At 43.6% G+C, this 17,154-nt stretch overlaps 2 protein-coding genes across 2 annotated transcripts; both read left to right on the forward strand.

Moving 5' to 3' along the window:
* Window positions 1-1,237: 1,237 nt before the first annotated feature.
* On the forward strand, window positions 1,238-6,349 carry LOC128993160 (uncharacterized). The gene has a single exon (XM_054416921.1). It carries the CDS (start codon window positions 1,238-1,240, stop codon window positions 6,347-6,349), a length of 5,112 nt encoding a protein of 1,703 aa, XP_054272896.1.
* Window positions 6,350-8,605: 2,256 nt separating this feature from the next.
* Window positions 8,606-13,972, forward strand: LOC128993161 (uncharacterized). The gene has a single exon (XM_054416922.1). The coding sequence runs from the start codon at window positions 8,606-8,608 to the stop codon at window positions 13,970-13,972; it is 5,367 nt and encodes a 1,788-aa protein (XP_054272897.1).
* Window positions 13,973-17,154: the final 3,182 nt, after the last annotated feature.

A 17,154-nucleotide genomic window follows, 5' to 3' on the forward strand; every position in this document is an offset into this window, starting at 1 on the left:
CTTACTTTACTTTATATTTCACTCATTTAATGTTTTTTTGTATCTTTACTCCTTAACCCCCAAAACTTAGGTTTAATGTCAAAATTTAAAGGTTTTTTGCAACTTTTACGAGCCCCATGTTATTCTTATGGAGAATAACATCGAAAGTGGCCGACTTTGGTATGCTCATCTGAACCGTTTATAAACGTGCTACAGAATTGAAATTTGCGTAGTATCGTAGTATGGGATCTTCAATCAACGGTGAATTATTCTAAAGACAGATTTTCAAATTTTCTCCCCCCTCAACCATCCAAAATGGTGGACATCTAAAAAGGACAGAACACGTTTTTTTTTAACAGCTGTAGCTCGAAAACGTTAAAAGCTAGAAAAGATTTGAAAGGATTTTCATGGTCAGGAATTAAATTTTCCACTAAACACTCTTAAGCGTTTTCCGGAAATCGCTAACCTTCACCTTAAAAAAAAACGCCCTACTTTCAAAATTTGGTAAATTTCTTTCAAACTTTTAACGGTTTTCCATTTTTCTTCATACCTAAATAATAAATTTTTACAAATATTATTAATGCTTTGCATTCTCCTTAGTTTACTTTACATTTTACTCTTTACATGTTTTTTCGTAACTTTATTCCTTGACTCCCAAAACTTAGGTTTAATGTCAAAATCGAGCTTTTGTAAATTTCTTTCAAACTTTTAACGGTTTTCCATATTTATTAATACCTAAATAATACATTTTTGCAAATATTCTTAATGCTTTGCATTCTTCTTAGTTTACTTTACATTTTACTCTTTACATGTTTTTTCGTAACTTTATTCCTTGACTCCCAAAACTTAGGTTTAATGACTAAATGTGAAAGTTTTTACGAGCTCCATGTTATTTTTATGGAGAATAGCATTGAAATGTAATGACCAAAAGGTTATAAGCAATACACTACGTTGATTACATATTAGTGTCGGTTAGCTGTCCGTATTTTTATTGACTAATGATTGATGTCAGTAATGCAGCACGTATTTTCCGCTAAAGCAAAATTAGGGTTTGGTTCTCGCTCTTATCTTTGCATTCTGATTTGACTACCCATGTTAGATGCTCGCTCATATAGGTTGACAATATTTCGTCGATTTTGAGTTTGGTTCTCGCTCTTATTTCTGCTACCATATTTGACTAGACTTGTGGAGTAAGAGCTTCTCCTTTTACTGGAATTTTTTTGGGTTTCTCCGTGATTTCGGATTTTGCCCAGTTATAATGGAGTTTACTTGCGTTGCTGTTGGATCCTTTCATCAAGGGGATTCAAAATTCACTGACAGCAACAATTCTCAATGTGTTGCTAATGCGGCATGTGCATTAGCTTGGCAAGTGTTCCGCGGGGGATTTAGTACTCATGCTGTTGATGAAATACTCATGGCCGGCGATCGCTTGTACAAGAATTCTCGCCTTGAGTACAACGTTGTCAGCAGATACTTGTTTCCCGAGGAACTTGCCAAGAGCTTCAATATTGAAGACCAGCACGTTTCCGTCGAGGAAATCTCGTACGTGCACAACGGATTGTATCCGACTAGTGTGGATGGCTTGGATGAGGCCGTTCAATCCTTGACATCTGTCTTGGAAAATATTATGTCCGCCGATTCCCTCGACGGCGGGTTTTTGTTCACGGGGCAATTAGTGACTGTGGCCTTTTGGCGTCACCGAGAAAACTTATATCTCTTTGACTCCCACGCCGTGAATAATATCCGCCGTAGAGATGTTGTCCCCGATAACAACAAAGCGAGGCTATTTCAATGTGGGAGTTTCACTGCATTGGCCTCACTTTTATTGGCAAATTCCGCGTTCGTCGGTGGAGAGTACAGCATCATGAGACTCAAGTTTTCGATTGACTGTACAAACCAACCGATCGAACATGCGGTTATTGATCCTGATCCTATTCCCCCCTCCCCGACGGTTTCAGATCCCATATTGGATGGCAAAAAAGGTCCTGGCAGACCTAAAAAGGTAAAACGCGGGCGTCCGAAAGTTTTGGACACTACGCATGACGAGCAAGTGCAAGCGGCAAAGAAGAAGTACAGAGAGACGCACTCTGATGACATCAGAGAGAAAAAAAGTCAGTACTCCCAGAACCATCCTGAGGTGAACAGGGAGGCTGTTGGCCGTTACAGCCAAAACCACCCCGAGGTCAACAGAGCTGCTGTTGGCCGTTACAGTCAAAATAACCCTAGCATACACCGGAAGGCTGTTCGAGAGTACGACTTGCGTCATCCCGGAGCTTCTTCTGGAAGAGTGCAGATTTTCCGTCTGAAAAATCCTCTATTTACCGATCTTCGTCACTTGCCAGCTTCACTTGCTCGAAGCATTTCTGATCACGGTCCAATGGGGTCTTGGAAGGGGGAGCTGTTGAATGATATTCCAGCTTTTAGTCTTAAAAAAGTTAGTCTTTGGGACAATGATATTTTTAAATGTATGCACTGTGGCGCTCCACTTTTTGAGGAGGAAAAAGGTAGGAAGAAGTGGTGTTGCGGACAAGGGGCATACAACGTCCTTAATCTAAGCCCCCTTGATGCATCCTTCTATTCGGATCGGCGTTTTCTCGATAGGGCTCGTGCCTACAACGACCTGTTTGCGTTCTGTGCTTTAGAGGTATCTGGTGGGTACAGGCACCCCAGTGGTCTCTCTTTCTTTAAAATCGAAGGGAGAATGTACCACCAGGTCTACAATCTGTCCGACCCTGGTCAAAAGTTTACCACTAAGGCTGGGGACGTTCAGTTTGTGAACCGGTCCCGTCTTTACATCGACGACGGTGAAGAACGGCGGAACATTGCCTTGGGTAGATCACTTGACGGTGACGTTGTTGACTCTATCAATCGATACCTGTCACAGCAGAATCCATACGTCACTCACTATCGGCGTTTGGGTAGTGAGCCAGCTGTGAACGCTCACTTGGATTTCCAGGTGACAAGTAGATCTACCCATGGTCCCGTTCTAGGCGACAGGCAAACAGGCGTTGAGGTGCACGCTGTCATAAGCACCGACGAGACAGTTTACGAGCCCCGCAAGCTATCCGTATGGAAAGTTGGATCCGGAAGACCCACTTCTATCAACCTTTTCAGTCCCCTCATGGAACCCTTCCAGTACCCTCTGCTCTATCCTCAAGGCACTTTGGGCTGGCATATTGGTCGCCGCGACAATTTTAACAACAAATTGTCCCAGTATGATTATTCCCGTTGCCTTCTGCTGTCTGAGCCTCGTTTCTCACACCTCGGCCGACTGTCTCAAGCTTGGCAGGTCGAAATGTATGCCAGATACGAGGACGAGAAGCTCAACTACATCAAGTTCACGCAGACGAAGGCAGCTGAAAATGCCATGAGGATAGGGCCGTTGGATGAGATTGAAGCGGCGAATCGTGGTGGACGGCAAGTGCTCAACGACATTAACAATGACGAGACAGTTCAGGGGGAGGGTGGGGTACAGGCTGGCAAAGTTTACCTCCCAAGTTCGTTTACCGGGGGGCCGAGATATATGAAACTTCGATATGAGAATGCTATGGCATTGGTCTCACGTCTCGGCTTCCCCACATTTTTTCTCACATTCACTTATAGTGCGACTTGGGAGGAGAACAAAAAAGCCTGTCCTCGAAATAGCGGTCGCAGTGATCCCAGCACGGCCTGCAGAGTTTTCTATATCAAACTGCTGGAACTCCTCCGTGATTTGCGCAGCGGAGCTATGTTCGGTCGGTCTATCTACATAGTCCACGTCATCGAGATGCAGATGCGGGGTCTTCCACATGCCCACATCGTGTTCAAAATCGATGGCGATGGACCAGTGCAGGCTTCGGACATAGACTCCCTCATCCGCGCTGACATTCCATCTCCGGAGGAGGCTGGAGGCCGATTAAGGGCGTTGGTTCTGCGGCACATGATCCACGGCCCTTGTGGTACGGATCACAGGACCGACTTCCCTTGCTGGGACACTGCCAAAGGCAGCTGTTCTAAATTTTTCCCCAAACCTCCCTGTGAATCAACCCATGTAGACGAGAGGGGTTTTGTAAAATATCGACGTGATTATGGTAATGAGGGGAGTATAACTTCAAGAAACAAATCGATTCCTGTACATGACGGCTGGGTCGTGCCGTACAACGCAGCATTACTTCTTAAATACGAGGCACACATCAACTTGGAGGTAGCTTCTACTCGTCGTGTGATCAAGTATCTGTTTAAATACCTCATGAAGGGTGGCTCGCTTCAGAACGTCAAAGTTACTCCTCTTAGTAAACAAGACGATGAAGTTGAGCACTACGTCACGAAGCGTATGGTGGGAGCCAGCGATGCATGCTGGCGTCTCTTGGACTTTCCCATCTCAAAGTCTGAGCCGACAGTCGATTGTCTCCCTGTCCACCTAGAGGGAAAACAGACTGTGTGTTTTCGCCCTAACAACTTGACACACGCCACTTCGGGAGCTACCTCTGACCTGCTCTTGTATTTCAATAGGCCTCTTGACTCGGTATTCGACGATTTAACCTACCAGTCTTTTTTCGAGCAGTACGTTATTCATAACAAACGCCCTAGTAATGCTGAGGTGTACGACCATCCAGACGGCAAGCATTTCCTTACCTCAAGAAAGCGTGGTCAAAAGATCTGTCGTCTCTTCTGGGTCTCGCCAAACAGAAGCGAGCAGTACTTTCTTAGGCTCCTTTTGATGGTCATTCCGTGCCGGGGATACGCCGACCTGCTCGCTCGTGGTGGTGATGGTTGCACGACATATCAACAGGTTGCGCGCACCCTCGGTTTGGTTGAGGACGAGGACGAGTACCACCAAGCCCTCAAGGAAGCAGCTCGTTTCATGGTCGGCCCGAGGCTCCGCTCTTTCTTTGTCCTTCTGTGCAACATGGGAGCTCCTGCGGCCCTCTTGTGGGATGCTTTCCGTGACGCATTGTGCGAAGACCATTTGGAGCGGAATCCTCTTGATCACGAGGTTGCGTACAAGCTGGCTCTGATTGAGATCGATCGAAGCCTTCGACGTCAGGGATCCTGCTTGGCCGGCCACGGTCTCCCTACTGTAGACGACGACACGACCGAACTGGGGAGGGAACTTCTCATCTACGGTGAAAATCGTCAGAGATCACTTGTAGATGAGTGGGAACCTAAACTTTCCCGCGACCAGAGGGCGGTCTTCGATTATGTTCGGTCTCTACTACAGGGCCAAGTCGATCGTCGATCAACAAAATTGATTTTCCTTGACGGACCCGGAGGCTACGGCAAGACCTTCCTAATACACGTAATTCTCGCTTACGTCCGTAGTCGTAACCAAGTCGCTATTGCTGTCGCTAGCTCCGGCATTGCCGCTGGTAATCTGCCTGGTGGCACGACAGCACATAGCATGTTTCGGCTACCACTTGATCTCGGCGATGGCACTGGATATTGGAACTTGACCAACGGATCTCAGCGGGCAGAACTCATCAGAGCCGCACAGCTCATAGTTTTTGATGAGGCCCCGATGGCTCACCGGTACATTTTTGAAATCATCGACAGATCTCTGCGTGATCTCATGAATTCACCTGAGCCATTCGGGAATAAGATCTTTATCTGCTGCGGAGATTTCCGTCAGATCGCACCAGTTGTTGCCAAGGCTCGTACTCCGGCCGACATTGCCTGTGTATCACTGTGTGCGTCATCTCTGTGGTCAAGTTTCAAAATCTTTTCTCTCTCCACTCCTCACCGGACTTCTGGGTCCACTGCCTACTCTGACTTCCTCCTCCAAGTAGGCAATGGAACAATTTCATCTGTTCCATTTGGGGAAGGCCGTGACTCTGTTGCCCTGATCCCACTGTCCGGTGTGAAATACGTAACATCCCTTCCCGACTTGATAGATTTTGTGTTTCCTACTTGTGACCTACACCACACAGACAGAATTGCTGGCAGGTCCATTCTTTCGACCATGAACGCCAATGTCCAGCAGATCAACAACACCGTCCTCAACCTGATGGACGGCGTCGTTCATGAGTTGAGAAGTGCTGATTCAATAAGACCTCGTCTGATCACAGTGCGACTCCCTGGACAACATGATCCGATTTGTATTCCCCGGATTCAATTCGTTTTTCCGTTCGTCGAGGGGTCACTGCTTCGTGTCCGCCGTCTTCAGTTTCCTCTCATGCTGGCATATTCCATGACTGGCCACAAAAGCCAGGGCCAGACGATTGATCGCGTCGGAGTCGATCTTCGCAGTGACTGTTTCACTCATGGTCAGTTGTACGTCCTGCTCAGTAGAGTCAGGCATCCAGACCATATAGTCGTCCTTGTCCGTCCCGACCGTGTCCAAGGGGGAATCGCATACGCGAAAAATATCGTGTATGACGATCTCCTCCTCTAACCCTGACTTGACTTTAGCTGTAGGTTTTTGTATATATTTCCTTTTAAGTCTTTTCTTTAGAAATAAGTCGTTTTCTGTGTGTTTTTAGTATTCTAGTTTGGCAGTACGATAGGGGGCCTGCCTTATCAAAAGTCCCCGTTGTTGTATATATTTTTTTTCTTCTTTTTATTTGTTAGTTAAGTTGTTGTTCATATTTCTTTAGGTAGTTAGTAAAGTTTACTAACTTGTATATTTGTAAATAATTGTAAATATGGTTCCGACGTTTCCTGGCCTCCTCGTGGCGGAACTGGATATGCCATAAAGTTTATGGCTAACCGACAGGGAAACAAACATTACTTGATCTATTTTCATAAATATATACATGAATATCTACTATAATCTATTTTATTAATATAACACTTTACTATTATCAACTTATTCACTTATTAATCTACTTATCTTATACAAAACTTAGCTTGTACATTTGTTAACAATTGTAAATATGGTTCCGACGTTTCCTGGCCTCCTCGTGGCGGAGCTGGATATGTCATACAGTCTATGGCTAACCGACAGGGAAACAAACATTACTTGATCTATTTTCATTAATAAATTTATAAATATTTACTAACATCATTTTAACTTTCCTGGCCTCCCCGTGGCGGAACTGGATATGCCATACAGTTTGTGGCCAACTGAAAGGGAAACAAAAATAACTTCATCTATTTTCATAAACATATACATGAATATTTACGATGAACTATTTACTTAATATAATACTTTACTATTATCTACGTAAAAATCTATTCCAATATTTTGTGGAATGGTTAGTACTTCAATATCGATTTTCATAAAGCAATATAGACTGTTTCACTGACTGCTTTGTTACCCTCTTTGTTACAACTAAACTACTATCTACTAATGACGACTAACAGCTAGGGGGCCTGGGGGCGGAGCCCCCAGCGAGCCAAAGGCGAGTCTAAATAACTATACAGCCCGATGTGTAACTCACTCACTCACTCACTCACGGGGGATACAAATGTTTGAGCACTTCTAGAATAGCTAGAGATCTGAAATTTGGCACACTTGTAGGTCTTGGGCCCCAACCCACGAGAAAATCCTAAAAAGTTGCATTTTTTAACATTAACCCCCCCGTAATCTCGAATTTCCCCCCCCCATGTTATTCTTATGGGAAATAGCATTGAAAATTGCCAACATTAGTAAGATAAAATAAACCTCTTAGAAACGTGCTAGAGACTTGAAACTAGGTAGTATTGTAGTATGGGATCTTAAACTAACGGTGATATTCGCAAAAGCCCCATTTTCAAGTTTTAACCACCCTAAAAATCCAAAATGGCGGACCTCTGAAAACGACAAAACACGTTTTTTTCCAAGGGCTATAGCTCGAAAACGGTAAGAGATAGAACAGATTTGAAAGTATATCCAGGAACAGGAATTAAATTTTATACAAAACCCTCTTAGGCGTTTTCCGAAAATCGCACTCCTTAACCCTCAAAAAACGCCCTACTTTCAAAATTTGGTAAATTTCTTTCAAATCTTTACCGGTTTTCGCTATTTTTTCATACTTAAATAATTAATTTTTTCAAATATTATTATTGCTTTGTATTCTCCTTTCTTTACTTTAAATTTTACTCATTACAGGTTTTTTCGTAACTTTACTCCTTAACCCCCAAAACTTAGGTTTAATGTCAAAATTTGAAAGTTTTTACGAGCCCTATGTTATTCTTATGGAGAATAACATTGAAATTTAATGACTTTGTTATGGTCATCCGAATCGTTTAGAAACGCGCTAGAGACGTGTAATATGGTAGTATTGTAGTATGGGATCCTAAATTAATAGTTAAATTTGCAAAAATCTCATTCTCAAATTTTACTCCCCAAAATTTGGCAAATTTATTTCTAACCTTTAATGTTTTTCTCACTTTTCATTCCTCCGTAATTTTTTTTTCTTAAAATATTATTAATGCTTTGTATTGTCTTTAGTTTACTTTTTATTTTACTCATTTCCCCTCAAAAATTAATAATGGCTGATTATTGGTAAAGCAGTACATCTAGTTGGTTCTCGCTCTTATTTCTGCTACCAAATTTGACTATACCTGGTGGGTAATGCAGTACAATGAGTTGGTTCTCGCTCTTATTTTTGCTACCAAATTTGACTATACCTGTTAAAGATTCACCATCACTTAATCCTATTATTTGGACTTGTGCTTTTTGCCAATTTGCGATACACAATTATTTGTTTTAAATTGGCTTGAAAGCATGGATTACACTTGTGTAGCTGCTGGTTCTTTCCATCAGGGAGATCCACGATTCACTGATAGTAACAACGCTCAGTGCGTGGCCAATGCAGCTTGTGCCCTTGCCTGGCAAGTGTTCTGCGGAGGTTTCAGTTCATCCGCCATCGACGAAATACTCATGGCCGGCGATCGCCTATATGCGAAATCTCGCCGTGAGTTTTGCGTTGTTGACAGGTTCCTGTTCCCCGAGGAACTGTCCAGGACATTTGATATTGCGGAGAAACAGATTTCCATTGAGGAAATTACGCATGTTTCTAACGGGTTGTACCCGACTTGTGTTGATGGCTTGGATGAGGCGGTCAAGTCTTTATCATCCAGTTTGGAGAATGCCATGCCCGCTGATTCTCTCGACGGCGGGTTTCTTTTCACGGGGCAACTGGTGACTGTTGCATTTTGGCGTCACCAAGATCATTTCTATTTATTTGATTCACACGCCGTGAATGAAACCCGCCGTAGAGACATTGAATCGGATAAAAATAAGGCTAGGTTATTCGTATGTGGGAGTTTCCCTACACTAGCCTCACTTTTATTGGTGAATTGTGCGTTCGTCGGCGGACAGTACAGCATCATGAAACTTAGGTTTTCAATTGACTCCACTGTCCGGTCGATCGAACGTATCGATAATGATCCACAACCTATTCCCCCCTCCCAGACAGTTTCTGCCCCTAAAAAATGCCCCGGAAGACCTAAAAAAGCCAAACGTGGACGCCCGAAAACTTTGGAAACCACAAGGGAAGAGCAAGTGAATGCGGCTAAAAAGAAGTATAGGGAGACACACTCTGATCAAATCAGGGATGACAAAAAGCAATACTCCCAAGATCACCCTGAGGTAAATAGAGCGGCTGTTGGGCGTTACAGCCAAACGCACCCTGAGGTCAACAGGGCTGCAGTTGGCCGTTATAGCCAAACGCACCCTGAGGTCAACAGGGCAGCTGTTGAGCGTTATAGCCAAACGCACCCTGAGGTCAACAGGGCAGCTGTTGAGCGTTACAGCCAGAGTCACCCTGAGGTCAACAGAGAGGCGGTTGGTCGATATAGCCAACGAAATCCTGATGCCTCTCGACAAAGGGTGCAGATTTTCCGGCTACATAATCCTTTGTTTTCCGAACTTCGCCACTTGCCAGCTTCACTTGCTCGAAGCATTTCTGATCACGGTCCAATGGGGTCTTGGAAGGGGGACTTGTTAAATGATATCTCAGCTTACAGTCTTAAAATAATTAGTCTTTGGGACAGTGATATTTTCAAGTGCATACACTGTGGCGCTCCACTTTTTGAGGAGGAAAAGAGTAGGAAGAAGTGGTGTTGCGGACAAGGGGCATATAACGTCCTTGATCTAAGTCCCCTTGATGCAGTCTTCTATTCTGATCGTCGTTTTCTCGACAGGGCTCGTGCTTACAACGACCTGTTTGCGTTTAGTGCCTTAGAAGTATCTGGAGGGTACAGACACCCCAGTGGTCTGGCTTTCTTTAAAATCGAAGGTCGAATGTACCACCAGATATACAACCTGTCCGACCCCGGTCAAAAGTTCACCACCAAGACTGGGGACGTTCAGTTTGTGAATCGCTCCCGTCTTTACATCGACGACGGTGAAGAACGGCGGAATATTGCCTTGGGTAGATCACTTGACGGTGACGTTGTTGACTCGATCACTCGATACCTGTCACAGCAGAATCCATACGTCGCTCACTATCGGCGTTTGGGTAGTGAGCCAGCTGTGAACGCACACTTGGATTTCCAAGTGACAAGTAGATCTACCCATGGTCCCGTTCTAGGCGACAGGCAAACAGGCGTTGAGGTGCACGCTGTCATAAGCACCGACGATACAGTGTACGAGCCCCGCAAGCTTTCCGTTTGGAAAGTTGGATCCGGACGACCCACTTCTATTAACCTTTTTAGTCCTCTCATGGAGCCCTTCCAATACCCTCTGCTCTATCCTCAAGGCACTTTGGGCTGGCATATTGGTCGCCGTGACAATTTTAACAACAAATTGTCCCAGTACGATTATTCCCGTTGCCTTCTGCTGTCTGAGCCTCGTTTCTCACACTTCGGCCGACTGTCTCAAGCGTGGCAGGTCGAAATGTATGCCAGATACGAGGACGAGAAGCTCAACTACATCAAGTTCACGCAGACGAAGGCAGCTGAAAATGCCATGAGGATAGGGCCGTTGGATGAGATTGAAGCGGCGAATCGTGGTGGACGTCAGGTCCTCAACGACATTAACAATGACGAGACCGTTCAGGGGGAGGGTGGGGTACAAGCTGGAAAGGTTTACCTCCCAAGTTCGTTTACCGGGGGGCCGAGATACATGAAACTTCGATACGAGAATGCTATGGCATTGGTCTCACGTCTCGGCTTCCCCACATTTTTTCTCACATTCACGTATAGTGCGACTTGGGAGGAGAACAAAAAAGCCTGTCCTCGAAATAGCGGTCGCAGTGATCCCAGCACGGCCTGCAGAGTTTTCTATATCAAACTGCTGGAACTCCTCCGCGATCTGCGCAGCGGAGCTATGTTCGGTCGGTCTGTCTACATAGTCCACGTCATCGAGATGCAGATGCGGGGCCTTCCACATGCCCACATCGTGTTTAAAATCGAAGGCGATGGACCTGTGCAGGCTTCCGACATAGACTCCCTCATCCGCGCTGACATTCCATCTCCGGAGGAGGCAGGAGGCCGATTAAGGGCGTTGGTTCTGCGTCACATGATCCACGGACCTTGTGGTACGGATCACAGGACCGACTTCCCTTGCTGGGACACTGCCAAAGGCAGCTGTTCTAAATTTTTCCCCAAACCTCCCTGTGAATCAACCCATGTAGACGAGAGGGGCTTTGTAAAATATCGACGTGATTATGGTAACGAGGGGAGTATAACTTCAAGAAACAAATCGATTCCTGTACATGACGGCTGGGTCGTGCCGTACAACTCGGCATTACTACTTAAATACGAGGCACACATCAACTTGGAGGTAGCTTCCACTCGTCGTGTGATCAAGTATCTGTTTAAATACCTCATGAAGGGTGGCTCGCTTCAGAACGTCAAAGATACTCCTCTTAGTAAACAAGACGATGAAGTTGAGCACTACGTCACGAAGCGTATGGTGGGAGCCAGCGATGCATGCTGGCGTCTCTTGGACTTTCCCATCTCAAAGTCTGAGCCCACAGTCGATTGTCTCCCTGTCCACCTAGAGGGAAAACAGACTGTGTGCTTCCGCCCTAACAACTTGACACACGCCACTTCGGGAGCTACCTCTGACCTGCTCTTGTATTTCAATAGGCCTCTTGACTCGGTATTCGACGATTTAACCTACCAGTCTTTTTTCGAGCATTACGTTATTCACAACAAACGCCCTAGTAATGCTGAGGTGTACGACCATCCAGACGGCAAGCATTTCCTTACCTCAAGAAAGCGTGGTCAAAAGATCTGTCGTCTCTTCTGGGTCTCGCCAAACAGAAGCGAGCAGTACTTTCTTAGGCTCCTTTTGATGTTCATTCCGTGCCGGGGATACGCCGACCTGCTTGCTCGTGGTGGTGATGGTTGCACGACATATCAACAGGTTGCGCGCACCCTCGGTTTGGTTGAGGACGAGGACGAGTACCACCAAGCCCTCAAGGAAGCAGCTCGTTTCATGGTCGGCCCGAGGCTCCGCTCTTTCTTTGTCCTTCTGTGCAACATGGGAGCTCCTGCGGCCCTCTTGTGGGATGCTTTCCGTGACGCATTGTGCGAAGACCATTTGGAGCGGAATCCTCTTGATCACGAGGTTGCGTACAAGCTGGCTCTGATTGAGATCGATCGAAGCCTTCGACGTCAGGGATCCTGCTTGGCCGATCACGGTCTCCCTACTGTAGACGACGACACGACCGAACTGGGGAGGGAACTTCTCATCTACGGTGAAAATCGTCAGAGATCACTTGTAGATGAGTGGGAACCTAAACTTTCCCGCGACCAGAGGGCGGTCTTCGATTATGTTCGGTCTATACTGCAGGGCCAAGTCTACAGCCGGTCTAAAAAACTGATTTTTCTTGACGGACCCGGAGGCTACGGCAAGACCTGTCTAATACATGTTATTCTTGCATACGTCCGTAGTCGTAACCAGGTCGCTATTGCTATCGCTAGCTCCGGCATTGCCGCTGGTAATCTGCCTGGTGGCACGACAGCACACAGCATGTTTCGGCTACCACTTGATCTCGGCGATGGCACTGGATATTGGAACTTGACGAACGGGTCTCAGCGAGCAGAACTCATCAGAGCAGCACAGCTCATTGTTTTTGATGAGGCCCCAATGGCTCACCGGTACATTTTTGAAATCATCGACAGATCTCTGCGTGACCTCATGAATTCACCTGAGCCATTCGGGAATAAGATCTTTATCTGCTGCGGGGATTTCCGTCAGATCGCACCAGTTGTTGCCAAGGCTCGTACTCCGGCCGACATTGCCTGTGTATCACTGCGTGCGTCATCTCTTTGGTCAAGTTTCCAAATCTTTTCTCTGTCCACCCCTCACCGGACTTCTGGGTCCACTACCTACTCTGACTTTCTCCTTCAAGTAGGCAATGGAACAATTTCATCTGTTCCATTTGGGGAAGGCCGTGACTCTGTTGCCCTGATCCCACTGTCCGGTGTGAAATACGTGACATCCCTTCCCAACTTGATCGATTTTGTGTTTCCTGCTTGTGACCTACACCACACAGACAGAATTGCAGGCAGGGCCATTCTCTCAACCATGAACGCCAATGTCCAACAGATCAACAACACCGTCCTCAACCTGATGGACGGCGTCGTTCATGAGTTGAGGAGTGCTGATTCTGTGGACAAGGAGAACGACGATGGTATGGATGTAGACGTTCACTTGTTGAACCAAGCTACTGGCAAGGGTGTACCAGACCATGTCCTGCGACTCAAGATTGGCTCCGTGTGTCTCGTCATGAGGAACTTGAACATTGACAGCGGACTCGTAAACGGCACTAAAGTGATCGTGACTGCAATAAGACCTCGTCTGATCACAGTGCGACTCCCTGGACAACATGATCCGATTTGTATTCCCCGGATTCAATTCGTTTTCCCGTTCGTCGAGGGGTCACCGCTTCGTGTCCGCCGTCTTCAGTTTCCTCTCATGCTGGCATATTCCATGACTGGCCACAAAAGCCAGGGCCAGACGATTGATCGCGTCGGAGTCGATCTTCGCAGTGACTGTTTCACTCATGGTCAGTTGTACGTCCTGCTCAGTAGAGTCAGGCATCCAGACCATATAGTCGTCCTTGTCCGTCCCGACCGTGTCCAAGGGGGAATCGTATACGCGAAAAATATCGTGTATGACGATCTCCTCCTCTAACCCTGACTTGACTTTAGCTGTAGGTTGTTGTATATATTTTCTTTTAGTTTTTTCTTTATCAATAAGTCGTTTTTCGTGTGTTTTTAGTATTCTAGTTTGGCAGTACGATAGGGGGCCTGCCTTATCAAAAGTCCCCGTTGTTGTATATATTTTTTCTTCTTTTTATTAGTTATTTAAGTTGTTGTTCATAATTTTTTAGGTAGTTAGTAAATTTTACTATCTTGTATATTTGTAAATAATTGTAAATATGGTTCCGACGTTTCCTGGCCTCCTCGTGGCGGAACTGGATATGCCATAAAGTTTATGGCTAACCGACAGGGAAACAAGCATTACTTGATCTATTTTCATAAATATATACATGAATATCTACTATAATCTATTTACTTCAAATAATACTTTACTTTTATCAACTTATTCACTTATACAAAACTTAGCTTGTACATTTGTTAACAATTGTAAATATGGTTCCGACGTTTCCTGGCCTCCTCGTGGCGGAACTGGATATGCCATAAAGTTTATGGCTAACCGACAGGGAAACAAACATTACTTGATCTATTTTCATAAATATATACATGAATATCTACAATAATTTATTTAATTCATATAATACTTTACTATTATCAACTTATTAACCTATCAATGGACATTAATATCAATTTACTTATCTCATACAAAAGTTTACTAACTTGTACATTTTCAAATAATTGCAAATATGGTTCCGACGTTTCCTGGCCTCCTCGTGGCGGGACTGGATATGCTATAAAGTTTATGGCTAACCGACAGGGAAACAAACATTACTTAATCTATTTTCATAATTATATACTTGAATTTCTACTATAATCAATTTAATTCATATTATGCTTTACTACTATCAACTTATTAACTTATCAATCTCCTCTAATCAATTCTTGAAATTGTTATTACTTTAATGTCGATTTTCACTATAACGAACCCTTCTCTCCTTATATTATTACTTCCTTTGACCAAAAACTCAATTGTAAAAATACTAACATACTCACTTACCGCAAATTTACCCACAATTTTTGTATAAGGGGCTTTCTAATATATTCGTAAAAATGTTTTTATGGCTAACCGACAGGGAAACAAACATTACTTAATCTATTTTCATTAATAAATTTATAAATATTTACTAACATCTTTTTACTTGAAATAATATAACTGTTAATATAAATAATTGTAAATTAATATGGTTCCTACGTTTCCTGGCCTCCCCGTGGCGGAACTGGATATGCCATACAGTTTGTGGCTAACTGACAGGGAAACAAAACTAACTTAATATATTTTCATAAACTTATACATGAATATTTACGATGAACTATTTACTTAATATAATACTTTACTATTCTCTACTTATAAATCTACTCGAATATTTTGTAAAATGGTTATTACTTCAATATCGATTTTCGCTATTACAACCCCACAAAGAATTTAGAGATGCGGAGAGTGCTTTCTAGACCACTTCTAGGTGTGCTACGGGCTTGAAATTTCCCCGGCTTCTTGGTGATGGCCTCTCACCCCTTCCTAAATTTCTTAATGACGACTAACAGCTAGGGGGCCTGGGGGCGGAGCCCCAAGCGAGCCAAAGGCGAGTCTATATAACTATACAGCCCGATGTGTAACTCACTCAATGGGGATACAAATTCTAGACCACTTCTAGATGAGCTAGAGACTTGAAATTTTCGGCGTTTTGTAGGTCTAGTGCCCAAACCCTTGGGAAAATTCGGAAAAGTCGCATTTTTTTATTTTAACCCCCCCTTATTCAAGAATTTCCCCCCCAATGCTATTCTTATGGGAAATAACATAGAAAAATGCCGACTTTGGTATGCTCATCTGAACACCTTACAAACGTGCTAGAGACTTCAAATTTGCGCAGTATTGTAGTATGAGATCTTACATTACCGGTGGAATTTGCAAAAGTCCCATTTTCAAATTTTAACCCCCCCAAAAATCCAAAATGGCGGACCTCCGAAAACGAAAAAAACACGTTTTTTTCAACCGGATGTAGCTCGAAAACGGTAAGAGATAGAAAAGATTTGAAAGTATATCCAGGAACAGGAATTACATTTTATACAAAACCCTCATGGGCGTTTTCCAAAAATCGCACTCCTTCAGCTTCAAAAAACGCCCTACTTTCAAAATTTGGTAAATTTTTATTACATTTTTACCGGTTTTCGCCATGTTTTCATACTTAAATAATTTTTTGTTTCAAAAACTATTATTGCTTTGTATTTTCCTTTCTTTACTTTAAATTTTACTCATTACATGTTTTTTCGTAACTTTACTCCTTGACCCCCAAAACTTAATTTTAATCTCAAAATTTGAAGGTTTTTTGCCACTTTTACGAGCCCCGTGTTATTCTTATGGAGAATAAGATTGAAATATAATGACTTTGGTATGGTCATATGAATCGTTTAGAAATGTGCTTGAGACTTGTAATTTGGTAGTATTGTAGTAAGGGATCATAAGCTAATGGTGAAATTTTCAAAAGTCCCATTTTCAAATTTAAACCCCCCCAAAAATCCAAAATGGCGGACCTCTGAAAACGATAAAACGCGTTTTTTTCAAACGGATTTTGCTCGAAAACAGTAAGAGCTAGAAAAGATTTGAAAGTATATTCAGGAACAGGAATTAAATTTTCTACAAAACCCTTAGAGGTGTTTTCCGAAAATCGCACTCCTTAACCTTCAAAAAACGCCCTACTTTCAAAATTTGGTAAATTTCTTTCAAATTTTTACCGGTTTTCGCTATTTTTTCATACTTAAATAATTTGTTTTCGCAAATATTATTATTGCTTTGTACTCTCCTTACTTTACTTTAAATTTTACTCATGACATTTTTTTCGTAACTTTACTCCTTGACCCCCAAAACTTAATTATAATGTCAAAATTTGAAAGTTTTTAAGAGCCCCATGTTATTCTTATGGAGAATAACATTGAAATTTGATGACTTTGTTATGGTCATCTGAATCGTTTAGAAACGTGCTAGAGACTTGTAATTTGGTAGTATTGTAGTATGGGATCCTAAGTTAAGGGTAATATTTACAACCCCCCCCCCCACCCCGAAATAATAAATCCTCCCCCCTAATGTTATTCTTACAGGTGTACAAGTCTAAATCACGTTTACCCATTTCTAGATTAACTGGATATCTTAAATTTGGCAAA

This window comes from Macrosteles quadrilineatus, unplaced genomic scaffold (assembly GCF_028750875.1).
Source record: "Macrosteles quadrilineatus isolate MER2022 unplaced genomic scaffold, UCM_ALF_1.0 Scaffold_4__1_contigs__length_99947679, whole genome shotgun sequence".
In the NCBI taxonomy this organism is placed as follows: Eukaryota; Metazoa; Arthropoda; class Insecta; order Hemiptera; family Cicadellidae; genus Macrosteles; species Macrosteles quadrilineatus.

Bases quoted from the DNA above. Each gene is read 5' to 3' on its own strand.
- LOC128993160 (XM_054416921.1), top strand. From the start codon at position 1,238: ATGGAGTTTACTTGCGTTGCTGTTGGATCCTTTCATCAAGGGGATTCA.
- LOC128993161 (XM_054416922.1), top strand. From the start codon at position 8,606: ATGGATTACACTTGTGTAGCTGCTGGTTCTTTCCATCAGGGAGATCCA.